Source organism: Amphiprion ocellaris, chromosome 9, assembly GCF_022539595.1.
Source record: "Amphiprion ocellaris isolate individual 3 ecotype Okinawa chromosome 9, ASM2253959v1, whole genome shotgun sequence".
Classification (NCBI taxonomy): domain Eukaryota; kingdom Metazoa; phylum Chordata; class Actinopteri; family Pomacentridae; genus Amphiprion; species Amphiprion ocellaris.
In genome coordinates, this window is record NC_072774.1 from 32,743,392 (window position 1) to 32,769,620 (window position 26,229).

At 40.1% G+C, this 26,229-nt stretch overlaps 1 protein-coding gene across 3 annotated transcripts in view; it reads right to left on the minus strand.

Moving 5' to 3' along the window:
• The window catches only part of ldlrad4b (low density lipoprotein receptor class A domain containing 4b), a 287,600-nt gene that overhangs the window by 184,727 nt on the left and 76,644 nt on the right, over positions 1 to 26,229 (minus strand). For 2 of the 3 annotated variants that reach the window (XM_055013936.1, XM_055013935.1), the window contains one exon: positions 1,519 to 2,350. In XM_055013936.1, the coding sequence (XP_054869911.1) occupies positions 1,519 to 1,558 (40 nt within the window). In that variant the 5' untranslated portion in view covers positions 1,559 to 2,350. Of the gene's footprint in view, positions 1 to 1,518; positions 2,351 to 2,551; positions 2,569 to 26,229 lie in introns of those variants that run through there. The other variant, XM_055013937.1, reaches the window with a different exon arrangement.

Below are 26,229 nucleotides of genomic sequence, written 5' to 3' on the forward strand. Positions count from 1 at the left end.
CATTCTGCAATCTATTCACTATTGCAGGAAGCACATTATGTTACAGACTTTATACCAACTACGTAGCAACTACTAGACTGTTTACATAAAAAAGTGAATGGTAATTTGTAATGTGGTTCACTGAATCATTAGTGTGATTTACAGTTTTCTGACCAATAAAAACTAGTCTTGCTTTCTATAAATCCAGATCTGTATTTGTCATCTACACTGTCTGTAAACGCTGAGATATTCTGACTGCTGTTTACTGTCAACCAGCTGCTGGTCATTTATATTTGGATTCTACTCATGAGGTAGCAGCCAGCCTTAATGTGTGGTCACACTACATTTCCAGCACATCAACTTTTACTGCTTCTTCCATTACTTGCACTGAAGCCGGAACAACAGACAAACTCAAGAGTATAGTTACTTTGTGGCTGCAGTCATCCATCAGCTCCAATGGACACACAGGTCAGAGGTCACCTTTGATCAGTAATGTCACAGTTCATGTTTTACTCCCGTCTCCCAATCAGTGAGTATACCATCACATCAGACCATCACATCGTTTTTGTTCCTGCCCTCCATTAACGTCTTTGCTTCTGTTTTCTGCTTGCCTGCCTATAAGCTTGTATTCTCTGTTGAAGAAAGCACAGAGCTGTCCCTGCTGCCTGCTGTGTGTCTGCACTCAGGTCCATCTTCCTATCTTTATCTTGCAAACTGCAACAAATGGATGTCCTCGTTTAGCAAACAGAAACAGACTCTTGGAAATGGAGAAGTTATTACCCCTGTGTGTTTTATAGCTATGTTTAGTAATTCATCAAAAAAAATGACTACAAACTCTACCATAACTCTCACCACTGTTTACAGTTTGATCACTCTGAGCAGTTTCTGGCTAAATTTTGTTGAATGGAGACCAATTTGTTGTCAAAACTAATTAGTCCACTCTCTGTCGTTGCAAATGATGAAGCTACACAGAGCATTTCATTCTACAAAACTGTACAGACATGAGTTTCTTTGGCTTTAGTTAGACTAACTTATGATAGTAATGCTAATTAGGTACAACAGCTGTCCTCGCAGCAGCACAGAACCTGATGGTTACCAACTAAAAGAGTTACATATTGTATTTTACAATATCTAATTAATGTCTAATTAATCAAAACTGCAGCTTTAAAAATGTTGTTCAAAGAAATGTGTCAATAAACTTCTCTATAAAACAAACAATGAATCCCTTCTTTTAATACCTCCAATGAGCTGAACAGGTTTTGTTTTGTGTTTTGTTCAAAAACATTTTAAACATATTAAATAAAGGAAGTATAACAAGGACAATAAAAAGGGAAGAAAAAAAGTCAGGATGGTAGTAATCGCTGAGCTATCAAACGTATTTTAGGGTGACACTGGAAAATATTGTGATTTACAATCAGAAAAGTTTGGATGAGTCTGACAAATTGCCTATATATATATGTGACCTGGCATCCCATTGTCAGACACACAAACTGATAGACACACATATGAGACAGACCACTGTCCACGATCAGTGTTTACCTTTGAAGGCATTGGTGGCTGGTAAATCAGTTTCCTGCATACTGCTCCTTCCCACGCTCTGCTAGCTGCTGCCGATGCTGCGATGGATGCCAATAGACCAACCTTAACCAGTCCGAGCCACAGCCGCTGGGGGGAGGGAGGGTGGCCGAGAGGAAGGGGCGGCGCCTGCCAGTCTCACTGCCATCTTTCTTCATCAACAGCCCATGTGCTTGAATAAAAGGCCGCTGCCTGTCAAACTTCACGGCAGGCAATTGTCTTTCCTCTGCTCAGCGACAGCTCGGATGGTCACCCTTGTTCTCTGACTACGCTGCTGCCTGGCTAACTAGCTGCTATCAGGATTTAGCTGTCTTCTGACAGTGGATGTAGGAAATATAGTGACAGCTAAGTGGAGGAGGAGTTCAAACGAAAGAGATGGATGGATGGATTGTTTAGGGTTTGAGCTTCTTTTGGGTCAAGTTAGAAGAGGATGGAGGTTGGAGTGTGGGTGTGGTTGAACTGAACTCTATCCTCCTAGCAGCAGGCCTACAGCCATGGCCAGGAACATGAATTCTTGGCTGTGTCTCAACTTTTCAGTCTATCTGGCTCTGACTGAGCCTCTATGCTGCTTGTGAGCTAAAGAATCTGAATCTATCTGTCTCTTCTCCAGAGTCAGGTTTATCTCTTAAACTCAGCCCTCACCAACATGCTGTCTCCTCCGATTATCCTTGCCCTTTTGCTGGCTTATTCTCCCAATATCTTTTCTTCCCCTCTTTTTCCTCTTATGTCTTTTGTCCTGTTGCTGCGACCCGAGCTCAGCACGAGCTACTCAGGCACTCTCACGCTGGCACCCCGGCTAGAGGGAAAAAGAGAAGAACACAGACAAAGAGAGGAGATCAGTGAATAAAATCATAAGATACCAAAAACAACAGGCGTAACAGATACACCCAAGCACAAGACGGGCAGGGTTAACTGCTGGCCTGCACTGACCAGCTGAGAAAAGTGCACAAAGACAGTACTCATCCACGTCCAGCCACACACACACACCCACACTCACCACATACACACAAACACAGCAGTGGACGAGCTGCAATGTGTGTCTCAGTTTGGATAGCGGGTGGGTAGCTGGCTGGCTGGCATGGCCCCCTTTAGTTCCTCTCACCCACAAGGTTCTTACATGAAAGGGAAAAGTTTTTCTGAAAGCCAAGCGCCGCCTGTGACCCTATTTCACAGAGCAAGGGAGAGATAGAGCCACATGTCAGTGTGCCACTTTGAAGTCTGCCTGATAAACAGGGCTGGAGGAGGCTACGGCTGAGGGAACAACAAAACTTTATTTACATTTCAAAAGTGCCAAGTGCTGCTTTTTTGTGTCTGGGAAAGGAATAAAATCCAAAAAAAGAGGCGCAGGAAGGAGGAGGAGGGTGGCGATGGGAAGGACTGAAGGAAAACTGGTTTTGGTAAAAAAGAGTTAAACAAACTACCCTTTTTCTTGTTGTTGCGACATGAAAATGAGGGTGCAGGAAAGCCGGATCACACTGAGGGATGGAAAATGACGGGTGGGGGGTAAACAGAAGGAAAGCCTATGTCTAAAACATAACAGGGGGGAGATAGGAAGAGTGGCAACTAGGAAAAGCAACAAAAAAGAAGAAAAATAGGAACAAAAAGATGTGGAGAGGGGGTGGAGACATAAAAGGGGCAGAAATCAAAAATAAGATATTAAAAAATGCAGGTTTAAAAAAGTTCAAGACAAGAAATGACACGGGACAAGAGAAGGAGGGAAGAAAAAAAGCAGCCAGACAGTAAACAAACACACGCCCTGTCTGAGGTTTTGGAAAAGCTCGACAGATCTCAGTTAGTCTTATCTCAGCTCCTGCCTGTTCTTATCGAGCCTTATCACAGCAAGGATACACACAACCGCTTGTAACCTGAGGAATGGAAAAGTAAAGGCGAGAACCAAGAAACTACTCGTAACTCAGACATTTTAGTGTCCAGAGCCTTTCAAAGTCCAGAGTTTATGCCTGTTAAGGGTTTATCGTAGGCCACAAGATGACACAGCAAATTCTGCTGTATCAGACCCACCTATGCAAAGAATTAACAAAGGCTGTTCAACAATATTTACAAGGTTCTACATGTATATTATTGATGGCTATATAGAAGAAAAATGATTCAGTTTACCAGATCAGTTGAGGAAAAGTCAAAAAGCAAATGGCTGCACTAACTAGGCAGGTTTATATGTCATTGTACAGATGAAAGATCATATGTCTACAAGGGGGCTGCACAGTGGTGGTGGTTAGCGTTTTTGCCTTGTAGCTAGAAGATCCCTGGTCCCGGCGTTCCTGGGAAATTTCTGCATAGAGTCTCCATGTTCTCCCTGTGCATGTGAAGGTGTTCTCCTGCTAGTCCGGCTTCCTCCCACAGTCTAAAAACATGCTGAGGTTAACTGGCGATTCTAAATTGACCGTAGGTGTGAATGTGAGTGTGATTGTTTGTCTTTATGTGTAGCCCTGTGATAGACTGGTGTTCTGTCCAGGTGTCCCCTGCCTTCACCCTAAATCAGCTGGCTAGACTCCAGCCCTCCACCACCCTAATGAGGATTAAGCGGTGTATAAATAATGGATGGATGTCTACAAAGTGGTATCTTAAAGCAGTCCTTCTTGATCCCCACACCAGTAACCCCCATTTTGAAGCCACTGACAAACAAATGTGATCATTTTGAAAGCAGGTATTTCAACCAAAACTAATTTACCTAAATAATGTACATCCCATTAGAACCATCCGCCTATTGACTGGAGCAAAACTGGCCAAATGGCTTTTATGAAATCTAACAGAAAAAAAGTCTCATAATCTACTTTAATTTCTTTCAAGTGTAATGGCACAGCGCTTCCTCACTTATTCTTCTCAAACTTGCATCAGATAAAGGGCTGCTGTAGTGCTATAAACATTCATTTCAAATGTGCACTTTTTATTCTATGGAGTGTATGTATTCAATCACAATACACCATAAAAAGACTGTACTATTCTATTCTGATGGACAAATTAACTCAGAATATGGTCTATTCATGAGTCCAACAGCAAGGACCACTTAATTATACAGTACACGTTACATAATGCAGCATATAAAGCTATTGCGTTTTATAAACCCTAGGTGGCTTATCAGGTCGATGGTGGAAACTTTGCTTTATAGAAGTTTTTCCAGCATGAGACACTGCTGATACCTGTGAAAGGCGGTCCAGTCTGGCCTCGCTGACTGTCTAAGGATGGAAACTACTACTACAACTACAACCACTATTTCTGTTTTTCTGTCTGTCTGTCTGTCTGTTGGGTCATCTGAGGACAGCTCGTTGTCATGGCAGGGAAAACATGGCTCTAGGTTGATGTTTGTTCTCTGGTCATTTAAGTGCAGCTCCTGGTCTCCTGTCTTATCTCTAGATCTGTCCAGCTGTAAGACTTCCAAGTGTGAGCAATGCAGAGAGCGCAAAGGTCTGGAACCACAACCGCACAAGATTTTACTATCCTTTGCTTGGGTTTGTCAAGCAATCGTTTGTCGTTGAAGGAAATGCACATAAAAAGGCCTTATTTACTGCTTGTGGTATGTATCACACTGTCACCTCTAACACAAACGTGTCTCTGGTCACTGTGCTTTACTGAGTGCAGCTGCAGATCAAATAGTTGTATCAAAGCCTGTAAACGGAACCATCTATAACAGATACAGACCAGTTGTTCCTGGATCCAGGGACTGAACAGAGTGACCCAAGTATTATTGAGAAATGATTGGTTTGGTTTCACTTTTACTTAAAGCTACAGTACGCAGCTTTGACTGGAAGGGCCTGCAAGTAGCAAACTTTACTTCCTCACTCCTTTTCTCCATCTTGATTAGTCACCAATAGAGTTAGTTTGGTTCAAAAGAAGACACACAATTAGGTGGTGGTGTTACCCACTAAGATACAGTGTTCTATCCTAGTGCCCAGGTCATCCTCACAGATGTAACTACGGCAGTTTATGTCATCAAAAAGAGACTGAATTGGGCCGATAATCAGACTTTAGATTCTAGAAAATCTTTCTTTGGGAAGGGAAAGTTTATATTTGGTTTGAATAGAAATAGCTGCTCAGTTGAGTTGTTTTTACTGTAACTTGATGTACAACGTGCATGTCTGACAAATGAAATGAACTCACAGGTCTCAAATGTCGATGTCACATCAGTATTGTTCACCGACATGTTTCATTTGACTTCCATTGAAATATTGGATTTTTACGGTGGCCGAGAGGTGCAAACCAAATTTACATAATGCAAAACACTTTTACAACCTCCAAGACAAATTTACAAGCAACAAAACACTTTTACAAGTCCAAAAACACTTTTACAAGTCCGAAAACACTTTTACAAATCCAAATGTAACCGGAAAGGGAATGTCCCAACTCCAGGATTGAACCGGAAGTGACGACGAGGAGCGGCTAATGCACTCTGTCGGTCTGATCTGCGCCATTTAAACACTCTAAAGACCGACCACAGGAAAAACAAAACCGCGTCAATCGGTTCTTATGTTCCCCACAAAACGGGCAAAACATCACCCGCTTGCTGTCCCTTGCATTAGCCGCTCCTCATCGTCACTTCCGCTTCAACCCCGGAGTTGGGACATTGCCTTTCCGGTTACATTTGGATTTGTAAAGGTGTTTTGTCGCTTGTAAATTTGTCTTGGAGGTTGTAAAAGTGTTTTGCATTATGTAAATTTGGTTTGCACCTCTCGGCCACCGTAGATTTTGCACAATAGAGCTTGCAAATATTATGGTGTGTTTAGGTAGCCGCAGCACTTTAGGTCAGGTCAATGTCATGACCTTGATTTGACACAGAAAATATCTGCAGTGGTCTCGAACATAAGACCCAATGCTTCTTATAATAATTATACAGAACTTAAAGATCTTTTGAGTTGGTGTGTCAACACAAGTCACATGTTGTTGTTTCAGAACAGATATTCCTCCTTCAATCAATCGAGCTGTCTGTACAAGCTATAACAGCTCATTTTTACTTGCATTATGTGCCCATAAATGCAGCCCAAAGTAGATATTTTAGTTTTATGGATATTTGGAATTAATAAATAAATAAATAAATAAATAAAAAAATCTGTGATGTGGGGATCAATTTAGACATCTGAAACTACACTAGAACACCAGTTCTACCACAAAGAATCTCTGCTCCAGCAAAACATTTCAATAAATGCAAAAAATAAACCACAACACAAACCCAAGAGCCAGACAATATTGCATATTTCATTTTTGGGTTGTTGGTTTCGATAGGTGATTGGAACTAGTTAAACGTGGCTTTAAATGTGCTGTTCCTTTTGTAGTTAGTATGACTAATATCACATACAAATGAACTGGATTATGGCTTTAAAACCTCTAACCTTCTAACCTCATTTAGTTTTGTTTGAAATATAAGCTGTACCTTTTGACAGTAGCTAAAATAATAGTTTAATAACAAGTCAATTTCTGCCCCACAGGACAAAAAAAAAAGTCTAATTTTTGGACAAATATTAATCCCAACTTGAGACGTGTACTTAGGCAAAGAGACACACCAACTTTCATAATGGCAAGTACTGTGTACTCCATTCAAGTGTTCTTAAATTGGGCTTTTAAGCTTTAGCAGCTACAGCCCTGGAGCTGCATGTAACCTCTAACTTTCCTGGAACGGGCACAGTCCCCATCACAGCATTATTAGAGCTGGAGCATGTTTTTGTGCATCTGTCTGTCATTGTAACATATGGGGACAACTAGCAGCTCTAACAGCCAGCTCAGACTCCTCCACTGGGTCACACAGGGACATGTGCTTATCAGTGAGACAGCAGTCAGACAGACAAACATGGATTGGGGAACAGACTATTTAACCACGGGGCTGGTCGCATCTGTTACACTGAAAATTCAAGCATGCTAAGAATGTGATTGCATAACAAATAAAGAACTGAGGCTGCTGAGGTGATTCAGAGTTCTGCTGAAACAGACGTAGAGGAACGGAGCCATTTTAAAAATACAGCTTTCATAGACTGCTGGTGTTTATCTAAATGCATCGGCTAAAGTAAATATGATATGTGTCTGTACCTATCAGGACAGCTCACAGTTTATGATGAGCTAGAGGAGCTATTTAATTGTATTTGTTTGGATGCAGACAATAAAGTTAACAGTGGACATGCCTGTTCATTCACATGCTTGGGGAAAAAAAGTAGAGTAAGCCCTGTAGTCAGCTCAAATACTTGCTTTTACAAGGAGTAAAACTATAACCAAACTAAGAATACAGTCAGTGAGGTCATTTTAGATAAACAGTTTTGACACTCTGAATAAGATGAGGCCATAACTGGAGGCTAGATCCCCTTTGCTTGAAAAGAAAAAAAATCATTTTTGTCCACCCCACTATTGCCAAAATCCAGAGGAGAGTTGACAAAAATGTCAAATGTTCATTTGAATTGCCTTTGTTTGGGTTTCACAGTAAATAAGCTCTACAAGAAGCAGCCAATGTTTTGTTTTTTAGTCTTTTGTAGGCCCGGAATTAGCCTCTCTGGCAACACAGTTCTCACTATCATCAAGGAGGTTTCTGGGGCCACATGTTGCCTGCAGGCACTACTGAGGGCTGAAAAAAGTATTTTAATTTGCTCATCTTAACTTTTTTTTCTATGACAATTAGATACGACGGTTTTCCTTGGTGCACCCTGCCTCTCACTCAGTGTCAGCTGGGATGGGACCCTGACCTGAATCCTTTAAAGGTCTGGCAGGTATAACTAATGGATGACGTTTACTGTTCCCCTACATGATGCAACAATCAAAGATAAAAGACAGTTCTGTACGGAGTAAAATTATATTGTACCTGCAATATTATTATTATTATTATTATTATTATTATTATTAATAATAATAATGAATTATGAAGTTTCTCTCTCTCTCTCTCTCTCTCTCTCTCTCTCTCTCTCTCTCTCTCTCTCTCTCTCTCTCTATATATATATATATATATATATATATATATATATATATATATATATATATATATATATATATATATCTCACAGTATAATGTTCTGTATGTGTGCTGGTGGCAGAGAAGAGGTCATTTAATGACACAGTCACTGTGACACAGACAGATGAAGATTACACAAGACCCACAATGAATAACAGAAGATTCATCTCTGTGTGCTTCATTAGTCCTATTTATACTTTAATCCAGTTTGATGACATTAGTTGTGGTTGGACTGCAGTTTCCAGAGGCTTTTAAAGATCAATCCAACAAACAACAAGTTTACTGGTACACAATCCTCAACACAACTCACATCTCAGAGGATCCAGCTTTGACTGCTGGTTCAACAATAACTGAACCAACGACTGCCATTTTTTCATTTTAAAGTTACTGAAAGGCTTATTGACTAGAAAAGTATGCTTAATAAACAATGTAATATACAGAAGAGACAATTTGTATGCTTACTAGCATTGAATGAATAATAATATCCTACTAAGAGTATCAACAGACATCTGTAACTCCAACAGAAACAACAACACAAAAGCTTTGGCCACCTTTCCTCTGGAGCTTGCCATATGGTAGTGTATTACATCGTATCATATCCTAAGAGGTTCAGTAGACGGGAACTTGACTTCTCCTTTTGGTTTTGGGTCTGAAAAACTCTTGTTGGTTCAAGAAGGAAAAAGACAAGTTCATTTGCCTTCTAATGAAGCTCTTAGGATTACCATGAATGGAAAGATTGTGGACAGACATCATATCGTATGATATGATATGACAAAAACGAGAAAGAAAAATGCCTGTGTGGGATGGAGAGAAACTTACATGATGCATGATTATTGAATATATTATTTTAATCAGAAAACGAAGGGCATATTGTTGGTATGTGATCATGATATAGAGGAGACTATTCATTCATTGCCTACACATTAAAACCTTGACAAAAAATCACTTTACCCGCATTACAGACATACTGGCATGCACACAGTAACAGGTGAGTACAGGAAAGTGCAGTACAGAAATGCTGAGGGAATGTTGCAGGTAATTTAGAAACATTATTTAGTTTCCCCCTATTTTTCAACAGTAATATATCCCACATATTACTTTTCTCCCACAACTTTTTAAAACCAATATTGTAAGCAATCCTTATTTTCAAGCACACGCACCTTGTTATTTATTAGCTTGTGCTGTATTACATTGGCATCAGTTCACCGTTCCAAGATTTGCTGATGAAGAACACGTGAAAAGCGGTTCTTTAGTGGGATATTTTGTTGGTTTCATTCCCAAAAAAATCCTTTTGAATCCTGATAAGTTACTGAGCTGTCACGCACTCATAATACCACAGGTACACATCATCCTTTACCTTTCCTGGGTAATAAAGCAGAAATGTCTGAAAAAACAACCTCTATCTTCGTCCCCGACTTTTAGAGGAATTATCTTATACATCATTTGCTGCAAGAAAAAAAAAAGAACATCTGAAAGTGTGAAATGTTGCACAAAATGACTGGCAAAGCAAAAGCAAACAAAGGTAGTCTGAAGGCATCATTCGTTACATCCTTGTCTGATCTGACTCTGTGTCACGCTGACTGCCAGCCGAGTGTGACAAATCTGACAGGCTTAATCTGGTCATGCATCAACGCTGGAGTCGAGAGGCCGGACGCACAGACACAGACAGACAGACATATAAACTACAGAGACAGTAGCAAAGAGGCACACAGGAAGTAGATGTCAGTAACGTCGAAGCTCTGCAATCTTAACAGCTGCCTATGATGGACGTGGATGGTTATACTATGAGCTTAAATGTGTGAGCATATAGTGCGGTATAGACGACTTCAGATGTGTTTTAGAAACTATGGGCCTAATCTGACAATCCATACTGACAGAGGAGCTCCCCACAAAGACAATAAAGACACAAGAGCCACCGGGCAAATTTAGCCTACACTTCCATAAAGAGACAACTGATCAAAGGCCTTTTACTCAAGGGCTCTCCAAGGATTTACTTAAAATGTCTCCTGATGTGCCATTTAGTAGCAGGCTGATTAGCTCGCTGTCCCGATCATCAAACCAAGACAAAAGACGGGAAAAGACTGGATGAATTAGAGGAGAAGTCAAAACAGAGATTATCTGTAGGTGTAAACACTAGGCTCAAACCGATGATGTCATTGTATTGTGCCGCACAATGGATGTAAAGTGGATGTTAACTGATGAGCTGCAGAGGATTCAGTTACCATCAGAGTTTGCTAGCAGACCACCAGCACAAGCCTGCCTCTGGTTGTACTATTAACTACTTCAACTGGACTGACTCTGGTAGGAATTGAAACCACAACACATCAGAATGAGCTGCTGTGTTGGTGTGGATTGACCATACATGTGGGTGAATGGGGGTGTTGTGAATGATCAGCGATATGAAATTCTTGCCACAAAAGGGAAGGGAATGATTACCTCAGAGGCAAGAAGGAAATACAAAAAACACCAGCAGTGAGTCAGCACTCCATTGAAAAAAGCTGGACTCATCACTATTCCCAGACATTCACATGAGAAAAGGCAAAATGCAAACAAGGTAGAACACATGACAAAGTTCATTACATGTGCGTGTAAACAGTTTTGATGGATTTAATAGTGTCAAATAAAACATTATGTGAAAGCTACTGTGTCTAAACATTATTCAAACCAATTTAAAAATTCAATTAGGTGGGGGAAACTGGACACATCATCGATTCCCAGACTTCAAAAATTCATTGTACATTGTTACACTATGCAGATGGCACTGAAACATCAATTGGTCTTTTTAAAGTTTTAATTTAAAAACTCAAGATGAAGGTGAAGCATTTTGTTAAGACAGTATCATTAATGAAATGGAGCATCATATTCTAGTACTACTCCAGCAAATGAGCTCATGTTTCAGATTAACATGCTTGTGTTAACTTGTGCCAATTGCCCAAATGAGTTGGTTATAGCTTGTGGGGAAGACAAATTCATTCCTGTATTGCCCGTGAGAGGAAATGTGTCACATTACCCTGCTGGCACATGCTCATAAATGATACAACTACTAGATTGCAGCAAATTAGAAATTTTCACTTCCTGCTATTTGTATGTGTGGTAACTCGTAATTTGGCACCAATGAATAGAATAATAACTAATCAATGGGTGCAGCATCTGATGGAAAATTATGTACAACCTGTCTGCAAAAAATACAATTTTTTGTTGTTCATTAATTGTCTGCCATTTTTTGTCTATAATGGTTATGAAATGTGACCTGAAATCTCCTTTTTCTGGTGTAAAGTCAAAAGTGATGGTTGTGTCTTGGTGTCAAGTCCAAATTCTGAGTGCAATGAAGCAGTGTGTCTGAACAGATCCATCATAGACACTGATGGAGGACGGCTTTTGCCAAATGGTGACTGTAAACAGTGTGTTCAGTGTATTGCCTCGCTCATTTCTTTGGTATAAACCAACACAGAGCAGATGGGTTGGGAAACATGAATATACCGAGGGCAGATTACGGCCTTTTACATGGTATTTGGGCACTGAATTTTGAACCTTTTTTCTACACAGCATGTGGCGACATGGAGCTTTTTTCTTTTATTCCATGTTTTCAGTCCTTTTAATGTTTATTCTGGCAGCTTTTACATATATGCACTGTGATTAAAGGCTTTTTAAAATTGGTTCGGGTGGCATTTCTCATGCTTTTTTCTTGAAATTTAATTCCAAATCGCACACTGACAATTTCAGTCTCTGACTTTTAATTTCATAGCTAAAGGCATTACATCTCCGAGTATAAAAAGCTGTGAGACTGATTCTATAAATTTGCATGAGAGACATAATATCAAAGTACAGCTTTTGAAATTTCACTGACTTAGTTTGAAAGCCCAAAACAAAGCTGAGAGTGGACAATAAGGGGTGTTACACTGGGGTTTAACCAGTACAAGGTTACTATTTCATTCAACTCAACCCATTCTAGAAAACTAAATGGAAAATAACGCTTAAATAAACAACATTACAGCTTAAAAGCACCAGAAAATACATTGACAGTGAAATGAAGCATTCAGGAATGCCAGAAAAAAAAGAAAAGGGTTGCATACAGTGAAACTACTGTCTTTTGAAGAAGCTCTAAACAAGATAAAACACACCATTTAGTATTGTTGGTTATTATGATTTACATCCAATAAAGCGCTGGTGCTTTTAAAGCCTCTCTGAAAAGAACAAACATGTCACACTTTTCTACAATGAAGACATGAATGCACACCAAAATACAGACCATTCAAAGAAGTATGTAAACATGAAAATATGCAGGTATATTTGAAGAGACACACACACATTAAAAAAAATAAAATATAAAAGATCACACAAAGAAGAAGCACAGCATGTGTAAACGCAGCGACTAGAGGAAGCAGAGACACTACAGGCTGCAGTCATGCAGCAAAAATCCCTCTTCTTCCTTCTGACTGGGGATGATAAAAATTAAAATAAAATAAAAGAAGTATAGAGAAAATCAGACAACACAGCACAGGCAAACAGAGCAACCCGCCTCCCCTGAGAGAGGTCTGACTGACTGACTGAGGAGGAAATGAATTCCCTAGACACACACAAAAGAGATGCTGAGACATGCAAACACCTCCACGTTGCAAACATGTTAAGATGTGCTACCAAAATCACATGGAAGTCCACATTCAAGTGAGCCATACATCTGACATGCACAGGCATTTACACACACACACACACACACACACACACACACACACACACACACACACACACAGTCACCAGCAAAAAGTCTGCAAAAGAAAAATGTGAATTAGATGAACGTCATTATTAAAACCATTTAGTGAAATATTTAGAGTTGGATCACTATGATAAACAGCTGGTGGCGTCAATTCGAAAGTCGGTGCCATTAAACCATAAATGTATTAAGAAGAACACGATACCGGATTATAAAATGAAACCTACTGCATTTGAGTGAAAGCTGCTCAATGGTGTACACTGCAAGAAAGTTTTCCAAACTCCTGCCATTTTTTCCAAGTTTCCTACATTAAACACTCAGATGTTCTGCAGGTTTCTACAAATTTAGAGCATGTTAGAAAACATGCACCTGACTTCCAGTTGGCTCTGTGCAGCTCTTGTCGACTTTCCAAATGGTACTCTACTGAACTGATGAAATTCATATTAAAAATAGTAATTTTGTGGCAGAAAATTGTACTGAAGGTTTAACAGCCAGTGTGTGTAGGAGAATGCAGAAGTTATAGTAGTAATGCTATTTGGCCTCTGCATCAAAATCATTGCACAGTCCAGCAGAATGAGATGGTGTACCTAAAGAATGTCACATGCTTCGTGTATATATTCATCTATTTGCTTAACCTGTTTTCATTGCACTTCCAGTTGGTTTTATTCGACGTATTTCAATGTGTCCACTAAAATGTGCATAGAATGGGTAGTTAAAAGCACCTAATGTCTAATTTAAAACACTAAGATAACAGGTACATGCTCACACATAATTAACAGTTCATGTTTACTATCTTTTGTTTTCAACGGTACATAATTGAACTATACAATCTTAAGTGTACTTAATTACACTATGTACACTTAAGAGTGGCAAGATGAAAGGAGGCCAGTAAATGTCACAATCATTTAGGAATTACTTCACATTTAAGCCCCTTTTGAGTAATTAATTATATGTACAGCAACCTTGCCATACCATCAGCTGACTCTGTTCTCAGTGTGTCTGTTGCCAGATAAACTAGCTAAGCCTGCAGACAATGTAGATAAACTTGGTTCTGTGCATGAAAGAACAACAAGCAACTGTAGTACCAAATCAATTTCTGAGACACTCCACTGCAGTTCGTTGCATATATTTCACATCTGTCCTACTTTTTAAATTTCTTTGTGTCATAAAAAAGCATTTAAAGCAGCAGTTTGACATTTTGGAAATATGCAAATATGCACTCTAGTCATATGTTACACTAATATATCAATACCACTGTCATACCTGTTGATTATTGATGAAGCTAGTTAGCTCAGCTTAGCATAAAAAAGTGGCAATGAGAGAAACAGTCAGGTAAAGGTAAAACTTGAAAAGACTGCAGGATCGCCGGCCAAAGAAATAGTGGTGCCTTAAATACTTGGAAAATTGAAACTGATCAGTTTTTGTACAAAAGAAACACTCCAGTCAGATTGTCACATGTTCTGCATAGGTAAGAGTTAAATGACCAAGTGTTCGGCTGGATCACGGTGAATTGGGAACCGTGGCACCTGCAGTAAATCTCAAACCATCAGCTGGGTGTTGTAGTGTGTCACGTGGAAAACAGAGTTTTGCTGAAAAGCTGTCATATTGCTGACAAAACAGATGGTGGCAGGAGCTCTGCATTTCATTGTTTTCTTAAACCAAAGTAGGAAGATGGAGAAAAAGAAACATGCCAGCAATGCTTTGCTTTATATTTAATAATTACCTAAAGCAAAGTGACTTTAATTGTTCTGTGACAAAGCCAAAATCGAACTCTTGTTGTAATCTGCTTGCAATAAACTATATGTTCTAAATGGCAGGAAGCTGATGGGACAACAGGTAGGAGTTTCCTCTGTGGTTTCCTGTGGCTGACTTTCTTGTGTGTCGAAAAGCATTTTAATGTGGATGTCATTTGCAGAAACAAGCTAAAATGTGAAAGTATTGCTTGATTTAAGCTGTGAGGTGGAGGCAGTGTCAGTGGCCACCAGGTGCCTGTGGGAATTTCGTGAATTTTAATGCATATTTTAAATTTGTGAGGGGAAAACGCAGTGAAAATGAGCACCGACTGAAAATATTCTTCATTTTACAGGCCGCCTCCTTCTCCTAGAGGTCCCTTGACCTCATTCTGGGAACCACAGCTTCACTCAACACACTGCACTGGACCACAGTGACATTTCAAAGAGAATCTCAACAGAAACTGGGGTAGATAGGTCAGGCCTAATGGCTCATTTCATTCTGCTGTAAGCGGACATTAGAGGTGACACTCTACATGAAACAACTTGTTATGAGTCCTTAATCTCTCAGTTCGGTCTCTCAGCAGCCATAAAACTGCAGTGAGACAAGAAGCTGACTAAGGAAAATGAGTGTGATAATAATGCAGTTAAAATGCTGCAGCTCAGAGTCCTTTTGGAGCTTCCCAGTCACTGCGCACTGATCTCGCTCTGCATTAATCAGCCAAAGGTCACTGTTACTATACATTAGGAAAAACTTTTTTTCTCCATCAGCTTTAATGAGCAGGGTTATTCTCTGTTGCTCTGAGGCCCAGGCTAATTAAGCATATGACTACTTTTGACCATATGTTGACATGAGCACCACATCACAAGGGACAGGGGAACATTTCCACACATTCATTGCAAACCGCTCTGAACATTTCAGCACACAATGAAACCATATAGTATGTCTGTATCATGTGTGAAGCCTTTGTGTGTGTAAACGCATATTCAAGTCATAATCCAGACACAGACAAAATTATTGCACCTAATTTCACAAGCAAATGTTTGTAGCAAAAAAATCCATTTCTTTTTCAGCAAATTAACACCTACCATCTAATCTTCAGAGGACTTTGTTATTCACGCTTCATTTGTTTAAAAGGAGATTTTTTTTGGGACAGGCATTTGAGCTCGTTTCATTGTTTAATCTAGGATGACAATACACGCTAATGACTAATGAGGGCGATTGTTGTTGAACATCAGTGTCCTGATTGTCCGCAGTTTACTGTTGTCATCATGTAGACACAATTACACAGCTGACAGCTAGACAACCTGTCTGTCTTCAGTGACGAGCACACAATTACATAAGTCCAAATGACTTGTCATGCTTTAAAACCTGTAGTAGTGTGTAGTAGTGTACTTTGTGTGTTTGTATGTGTGCAGTCTATTCTAATGAAGCTGGTTAATTGTACAGACTGATTCTCTACTCCTGTCTGTCAGTCTATCTGCTGTTTCTTTCAGTTTGTCTTCCAGGATCCTTTTATTTTTATCACTTAGTTTTGTTGATTATTATTTTTTACTGCCTTTTTATTTTTTCTTAAAGACAAATTTCAAATTCTCCCCCACATATTCTGCACAAGGGAAGAGAAATTATAAGGATACTGCAGCTAAATTGTTCACTTTATTTCTCACTTTTTTAAAAGAGGGTATATTTGTGGACTTGAAGCTAAGCTTCTTGGTGGTAACGTCTGACATGTAAATTAATGGTGGGCACATTTATAGCGCCTTCTAACCTTTACTAGGTTCTACAAAGTGAACACTGATGTTGATGAAGTTGTTTGCCTGCCATCAGGGGCAACTTGGGGTTGGCTATCTTGCCCAAGGGCACTTCGGAGAAGGGGATCAACACACTAACCTTTCAGTTGGTGGACAACTCTCTCTACCACCTGAGCCACCTCTAACATTACAGTTTACAGTATAGTGCACAAGCTGATCAGCCCCAACACTACAACCATTGACAGGTCACATAAATAACAACAACCATCTCAAAGCAAAGTTCTGCTGGGAGACCTTGGGTCCTGGCATTCATGTGGATGTTACTGTGATACATATTACCCACTTAATCATTGTTGCAGACCAAGCATGCTTCCCTCATGGCAACAGCATTCCCAAATACTTCCCAAAAACTGCTTAAGAACATGACAAAGAACCCAAAGTGTTGACTCGGCTTCCTAACCCCTAGATGGATGGATGGATGGATGGATGGATGGATGGATGGATGGATGGATGGATGGAACATCTTTTCGGAACGAATGCTAGTTAGAAAGTTAGTGATTCTCACTTCTACCTCCACTTTCTGAAAGCTATCGTGCCTTGTTTGCTGAATCATTGACTACAGTTCCGGTAGGGAAAAACATTTAACCAATGGGTCAGTATTTTATCATTTTATTTTAATGTTTGGCTTAAGAATTGTAAAATCTGAATACTGATTAATCTGAAACAGAGATCAGGGGGTCTAGCGAACATGAGCCATTAGCAGTGTCTCTTTCATTGTTTCTTCTGATGGCAAACTTCCAAAAAGTTCAAATCACAATAACAGAAAGTCCTGTCACCTCAATATGCTGCATGTTAGCCTGCCATTTTAAGTAAAACACTTAGTAACATGTTTTAAGCAAATTCGCATTTACATGTATTTTACTCTAACTTTAACTTTAATTTATTCATTTATGTTATGTCACAATGTGCCTATTACATTGTCAGAAACAACTCCAACAACTTTCTGTCATATGGAGAAGGGAACAAAAGAAGGAAGCATACAAGGGAATATGAGGTTCTGAACTGCCACCTGGCCTGAGGCTCTAGTCATACACATATCACATTGCCAACACATCCTATATGATGATTCATTCTGTTTCCATTTACCTTCTCAGGACCCCAGTAATGATACAGTACGTTTCCCCCGTAACAAATACCTCACAGGGACTTAGGCAATGCGTGTCAATTCATATGCTCGTGGTGGAAGGCTACTTTTACACACGTACACACACCCTCACCCACACAGACACACACACACAGATAGACAGACACACACACACCCTCACCCACACACACACAAACACGCAGGTTGTTCCCAGCAGTCTGAAGCATACGACTCATCTTACAAACATAAACAGAACTTCTTTACTTCAAGCAAACATAATCTTTAAACCAGCATCATCTCTCTCTCACATCTCACACTACACACTACACACACACTACACACACACACACACACACACACACACACACACACACACACACACACACACACACACACACACACACACACACACACACACACACACACACACCTGCAGTATCTATCCATAGTGTCATAAAACCCCAACCAATCCTCGCCAGTATATGCCCATAACAAAGGTTCAGAGATGTGTTATTAGCGATAATGTGTACCTACATGGAGAAATTCCCACAGTGATTCTGTAGCTCTGGGCTATGTCATTGCTGAGTGTAGCTCTACATGTACATGGTTATTTTCAGGCCATTTCTACTTTGTGAGATAACATGTAACAGAACACGAGGGAAGTTAACACACAGGAGGACACAGAATTACAGATAGCTATAAACTGAAGACCCTCGAGGATGTTGCTTTTAAAGGTCCACTACAAGAACAAACCCGCCATCTGCAAGTGCCAAGACTAATTCAGATGGGACTCCTTTCTCTAGGGGGAGATGGTGTCCAGGTCAGTGATTTAAATTTGCAATTCTCCCCCTTCTTTCTTGTAATAATTACAGCTAAAATTACCTCCTGTTCGTCAGCATGTTCACTCCAGTAATTCAAACCATATCAGTAACCACATCTTTGTGTTTTCGTGTGAATTGGTCATTAAAAGCATACACTCCAAGATGTACAGACAGCTATGACTTTGCTAAGCAAGTTCTAAAGCATCTTTTTTTCTCTGTTTCTATCCACATTTAGTGACAGCTCTCTGGTTTGGCTTATTCTGCTGAATGTACACCTCTATTACACATCAGACGCTAGTTTAATATCCCTTTGGGACTGGGAACCACAGGGAATATTTTATCCCCCACCTCCACCTATAATGTTAACTTGTCTGAATGAGGCTTAAGTGGTATTTTGGGACTAAGAATTGGCTGTTCCTCCACTGCATTTTAACTATGCACCTGGAAAAACGATGTAGTGGTATCTCACGCATATCTTTGGCATTCTAGTCCTCAGTCTCTTGTGATTTATTTCTGACATATCTACATAGTCACATAACATATAGAATCAGCAACAAACTAGATTGGCTGATTTATAAGCATGGGCAATTTGGACAAATTATACACAAGGGACCTCCATCAGCATATTAGTATGTTTACATGCAGCAATTACTACTGCTACTACTACCGCTACTAATCTATGAATACTACTTTTTCTGTTGGAGTAGTTTTAATACAACACGCTCTTTAATCTTACTTAAAGCTTTAAATTTCTCCCTGCTTTCTGTCCTAATGGAAATACTGGAGCCATCGGTGAACATCTCTGCAACCGTATTAACTGTTATGATACATGTAGCCTGATGAAGAGAGATACAAAGTTATGGAGCAAATTATGGTTTTGAAAAAAGACAAAACTACTTTAATTGTATGCGGACATAATGTTGCATACAGTTGATGGTCTTCTTCAGGTAGAGGTGAAAAGGTGAAACATACTGCAGTTAACAGACAATCTATGGTGGATCATTAGCTCATTCTGCACTAATGAGCTCAGATATGTTTTGTTAAAAAAAAAAGCAAAAAAGAATAATGGAAAAACACAAACAGACTCCTGCATCACAACCCACGCTAAGGACCCAATTGTATGAAAATTGACAGTCTGCCAGACCCCCCCCCCCCCCCCCCCCCCGAGTGCTTCTCTTGTTTCAAAATGGAACAGATGCAATATACAGCATCGTTTGGTCAAAACCATAACAATAACACAAAGGTGTAGTAGCATACAAGAGATCAATAACACAAAACCAAGACAGGACAAATTCTGTAAACAAAAAGCAGAACCGACAACCAAGACAAAGCACATAAACTGAATTATGAACAAAATCAAAATTGTCTTGTAATGATAATAACGACGACACGTGTAAATCTTAAAACATTAACACAGCCTGCCAGTTTGGTGTCTTTTCTTAATCGCTAGTAATTTAAGACAAATATGTCAAATGGTACTCGGCCTCCACAGAACTGGTGCCAGAACTTCACGTTCTCATCGGCAGTACTCTGTTTCAAACAGCCTGCCTCTCAAATAACGATATGATTTTAATATGCGCAAATGCATCAACAAGATACTGCAGAAATCCAAATCTTTTGGGAAAGTACAAACCTTTCCTCAAGTAAACATCTTAGCAATGAGCTACTTCTAATGTGCACTTAGTTCTGTCTGAATGATTAAAGTAGCATCTCAGAGCCAAGAACTGCAGCACCTGATTACCTGATTATCATGTTTAACACATATTCACATATATTCGCATGTATGTTTTTAACAGTTTTAATCGTAGTCTGTCTTTTTTTCTTGTTTTAGTTGATGCGTGTTGTGATGCGTATTTGACCAGATAAGGTTTTCTGCATGCACATTTCAATATACAATAACATCCCTGCTAGCTTAAGCTGAGATGGCAAGCAGCCACGGAAGAGACAAATTCTGAGGACAGGAGAGATGTAGAAAATTCCACTTCAGTCTGAACCACCGGGAGGAAGCTATTTTATAGGAGTCTGGCTGGTTGATAGATGAAAAAAAAATATTCTCTGCATGTCAGGCTGCTGTAGAATAGAACGGAACAAGAGGACATGCACAGGGAAATGCCTCTGTGCATGCTGCTACAAGACACACACACTCAAAGGCATGACTGCAACCCCTTTGGTACACATATTGTATATACATTTACACACATGTATAGACAAGTATATCCACACTGCATTCACAGTGAGGCACACACACAGACAGCTGGGGTTTGCAGCGGTAAGCTATTTATACAAACAAGCCAATCCAGCTCAGACAGGGTGAACTGCAGAGGTATAAAAGATGGGGCTGTGGAGACAGGATAGGATAAACACGAACAACAGAATAGAGAGAAGCTACTGAAAATCTCATTAACTGTAAATTGAAAAACAGACTAAAAATGTCTTTCAGAGCAATAGCCGAGGCGGCTGCGTCGCTTTTTCATCTTCTCCACAACTTTCATGAGTCGATACACCCCCACTTTCACTTTCTCGCCTGCTCTCTTTCGCTTTCTCTCTCTCACACAAAAACACATATATCCTCAGTGTGTGCTTGTGTATGTGTCTTCTTGTTATAGTTTAATCCTTCTTGAGTTTTATACCTTTGGAGTGGAGGATGTTTATTACACAGACAGGTCATTTTCGCTGGAGTGTAGCAGAAAAATCTACACACATGAAGCCTCTGTGGACCCCATTGTTCTCCTGACACGCTGATTTTCCAACATGTGCAAATAAGTCAATCAATAGCCAAACGGCAACATCTGCAGCAGCTATTAGGATATGATCAATGAACTACTGAGGCCACTTTTATTATCACTCCCAAAAACCTGCTATTTTATATCTAGAGTCTGAGGCACCTATCAGCCTCTTTTTTAACACACTGCATAACTTTACTTCTTCCATTGCTAAGCAGATCTTAATGTCCTTGACACAGCAGTGACTTATAAAACCTTTTGGGACTGTATGTGTCACCAAATGACTTTCAGGCATATTTAAAATCCATTGTGGTCATTGGTTAAAGCTTTAAGAAGGGATCATTCTTGATCACAGTTCATTATTTCGAGTTCTTTTCTGTAAAAATAGTCATTTTCTAGCGTAAAATCACTTAGATGCAAGTCTACATTGCAGATATATGAAGTCCTGCCTCTTAGTCCACCCACCCCTCCACCACTTGCTGCAGCTCAAGCACACCCTCCCATGGAACTGCTTAAACACTGCAGAAGTTCACCATGCTACACAAGTTGTAATATTAAAGTAATTCAGCCCATGCATGGAGGAGGGCAGCCTCTTTCATTAAAACACACAATTGAATGAGACAAAAAAGACTAGCAGGGCTGCCAAATCAAAATCAGTTAGGTCTTTCACCTCTTCAGTTTGAGGTTGGTGCTGACTGCTTAAACTAATCCAAATCATCTGCAAAAACTGAAATTTTCAGTGTGGTAGTTTGCTGCCCAGAGATTATTGTTTCGCCAAGTGAAATGGATTTTGAAAACGGTAAGATGCAGATAGTGGCTTTCTGTTTCTGTCCACCCACTTTCTGACGATCAACCATCGGTTCTCAATCAGATTAAGATCTGAAGAGTCTCTTAGCCATGGATCTAAAATGACAAAATAATGATCTCCGAAACCCTTCATTATCATTTTTGCCTTTTAACAGGTAGGCCATGGTGCTAGACAATGCCAAACTGCTACTGGGTCGTTGGGAGAAGTTGCTCTTGGAATATGTTTTTATACCATTCATGCAGATTTGTGGATGAGAAGCAACACCACACATAGATGGTCTCAGGATGCTTGACTTTTGGCACGACACAGGGCTCATGGTAGCGTTCACCAATAATTGAAAGGGGACTTTGTTAGCAAAAACAACGGTGAACTAGTCATCTACTGTCCAGTCCTTGTACTTCCTGCAGAATTTCAGTCAATCGTCTCACTGTGCATGCACATCCGCTCACATCTGCTTGCTCATTTGTATGTGACTTCTCAGGAGGAGACATGATGCTCCACAAATTTCTGTGAAAGCAACCACTGCTAACACAAGAACAACAATGATTTCAATTGCTTCTTCCACTTGTACAGCATTCAGTCTGGTTTTGAAATTCAGTGACAAAGGTAGTGTGACTTGCTACTCATTCATACTTCCCCAATACTTCCCCGATGCAGATGATATGATATAGGAATGACTTCAGCAGATACTATATGCACATGGTATGATCCATCAGTGATTATTTGGAGTCTCAGTCAGGGATTAGTTGGAAATATGGGATGATGCAAGACAGAAAGAAATGGACTGAAATTGTAGGCACTCTTGCCAACTTAGCTAGGTTTCCAGAGTTTACAACATAAAAAAAGTACAAACCAACAAACTTAGCGACTTTTTGGGCAAGCTTTAGCTAGTGACCAGTATCAAATCGGCAGGACGTGCTTTCCCACCACAGGCCCACCTCTCTCTCTGCTTCCAGTCTGTTCAGTTAGTGGCAGAGAAGCAGCACATTGAGCTGATGACACAGCAGCTGGCAGTGACATGAACGAGCTGCACATATGCAAACATTCCTGTTACCCAGATGGAGGCTGTGTGCAATGTAAGGACAGAAATATTTTCTGTCATTTCTAAGATCCTCTCTTAGTGATCATTTGACACGTAAAAATAATCAAATTTAAAACACAGCCATTGTCTTTAACATATGTGTATGGGGATTTTGTCGGAACACGCTGTGGTTTTACAACCCAAACTTGCAGTTGGAAAACGGCTTAGAACTGAGGGAGTGCTAGTTAACATGGACTTTTAATCTATTCCATACTCCGACCAAAAGCTTTTTTGGAGTATTTGGCTTTATCAAAATATAGAATATTTGAGCACAGAGACTAGAAGAGAAGGGCTGAAACTTGCTGACACTGGGCAGTATACAAATACAAAAAGCTCACATCATTAAAATGTTAATTAGTGCAGAACACCATCTAGTGACATTTAGCAACTTCATGGGTGGCAATTAGCTATTTTTCATTGACATTAGTTGATGGTTGTTGCTGCTAGCCTGGGGATGCTAGTCACTAGTCAGGTTAGTTACATAACCACTGAGTTCCTGAGGTATAGTGTGTGTTAATTATTGCCCTTACAGCTTAACTGAGCTCAGTGACTGGTGGACTTCTCTCATAAAGTGACAATAAAGAGCTTCTCAGTTTCCACCACCAGTCTGTCCTTTATCATCAGCAGCCTAAAAATAGCTAAATCAGTTTCTAGCTTTTACGTAGGCATAGCTTCCTCCACTCTTCAGTAGTCTTACTTGTTGCACACCCACAACTAGCTTCTTTTCTTCACTCGTGGATTAGTTTTGGTGTTTTTACCGACAGCGTGACGTCAGCACAAAGTGGAGGAACCAATAAAACATAAAGAAAGCAGATCAAGTAAGAAAAGTCTGCAGAGCTCCATCAGTACTGGAGCCATCAATTGTCCATCAGTAATGTTGGTCAACTTTGGACTCAATGTTTCCTGTCTGAGGCTTTTAAAGCATCCAACAGTCACCAGAACGTTTCACTCAAAGCTTCGTCTTGCTTGTCACCACATTCGGTTTGTTAAACGGCATCGGCTTGTGTAGGTTTTCCTAAACTGGGATATGAAGTTTACATTTGCAAATACAGGAAGCTTAAAAAAGCAGATCAAGCTTCAGATATTCAGGTCCAAAGACCCAATGATGCTAATAGGTTAAATAAATTCACAGAACAGATCAGATTCATCAACAATGTGCCACTAAAATAATGGCAGTGTAGCATCTAACAGTACTTCTGGAAGTATTCAGTCTCACTGTTCCTATAACTCTGCTCTACTAGGCAGACTGTAAAACACTGGAGAGAAATTTAGTGCAATCAAATAAACTTCTCATTAAATCAGAACTGTTGTTCATTGTAAGTTAAACTTCAAATGTCTAGATTAGCTATAAGCATATTAGCAGTCTTCACAGAACTAATAGTTTTAAATGTAAAACTCTCCAGTGCTTCTTGTTTCTGTAATTTGAAGAACCCGTTTGTGATGGGAAGTTTGCTCTTTTTTATACACGTTCAATTCATTCACAATAATCACAATAATAAAACAGTGGTAATTATGATGAAGGCTAGTGATAATTCATTCCCTACTCTTAATCATTCATTATTTAACAAAGCAACTGGCAATAGTCTCACATGTCTTTGAGTCTGGTATAAAATAGCTTCAATATCTGCATCATGAAGTTTTTCATGTCAAATGAAGGAAGGAGCCTTAATACTGACAAAATCTAAGAGTAAATAAAGCAAATTACGCTGTAAAAAATGTCAGATTCACCAGTCAATTCAGCTTACTATTTAATATTTACTGGATTTATTTTCTCCGGTTCAACCCAACTCAGATGGTTTTAAAAACTCACAAAAACACAACAACTTTGAACTAATTTAAATCATCGGGGGGCTGTAGGAGAACTCTGGACAAACTTTAATTGATTCACAGTGTACTAGTGTTTGGTTAGGACATCCAGGAGCTCAACTGTCAGTCACTAGTTCAAAGTGTAGCTGGTGGGCAGTCCTCATAAGGCTGCAAGTACAATAGGTGAAGTGTGAAGTGTACTGCATGTCAGCGATTCAGCCGCACACACACTGCAGCACTCAGGTGAGGCAGCAGACAGCTGTGTGCTGGAAGTCTGTCAGAAGCAGAGCTGTCAATCAGGCCTGCCTCTCTCTCTGTCTCTGAGGCGATCCCCTCTCACCCCTCCTTCTCACCCTCCCTCCCCCTTTATCCATCTATTCCCCCATCCCTGCTCCTTCACACACACACACACCAACACACACATGCTCCCACATTATCATTCCTCTGTGGGCCTTTTCCATCCTCCATCCTCTCTCCACCTGTCCTCCTTTCCACTCTGTGCCTCGTCTGTCACACACTGACCACGAGTTTGGCTTCGTTTTTAGCACTTCCTCTCCCTCTGTCTGTTTTTCTCACACCTATCTCGTTCCATCTCTTGTCAGCTGACTTTAGTATTCACAACCGCTCTTACTCATTTGACTTTTCCTCTCTCACTCTATTAATTTCCTTTTGAGCACCCCCTTGCTCTCTCTCTCTGCTTCCCTCTATGTCTCTCTGCCTTGCTGAGGTGGTCTAGATGGTAGATGAGTCACTGCAGGTTTTGCCACTCTGCAGATGATTTATCTGCCCACAAGTGTGTGTGTGTGTGTGTGTGTGTGTGTGTGTGTGTGTGTGTGTGTGTGTGTGTGTGTGTGTGTGTGTGTGTGTGTGTGTGTGTGCAGGAGGAGGAGAATGGGGAGGGGGCATTAAAGAAAAAGGAGTGAAAGATGAAGGGGAAGGAGGGAGGATGGAAGGTGAGGGGAGGCCGGGGAGAGGCAGCCAACCTGCTGGCATCATACTCTTTCAAATGCAGAACAACAGAGTCTGTCGACTGTCAGGAAAAATGCTCCAGACGAATATTAAATTCATCAAAGAACCCCTGACATTTTAATAAATTAAATATTTTCAAGACGAATGTTCTTAACACAGATCAGACTTTATTTTCCATCATTTCAGTTGTTTT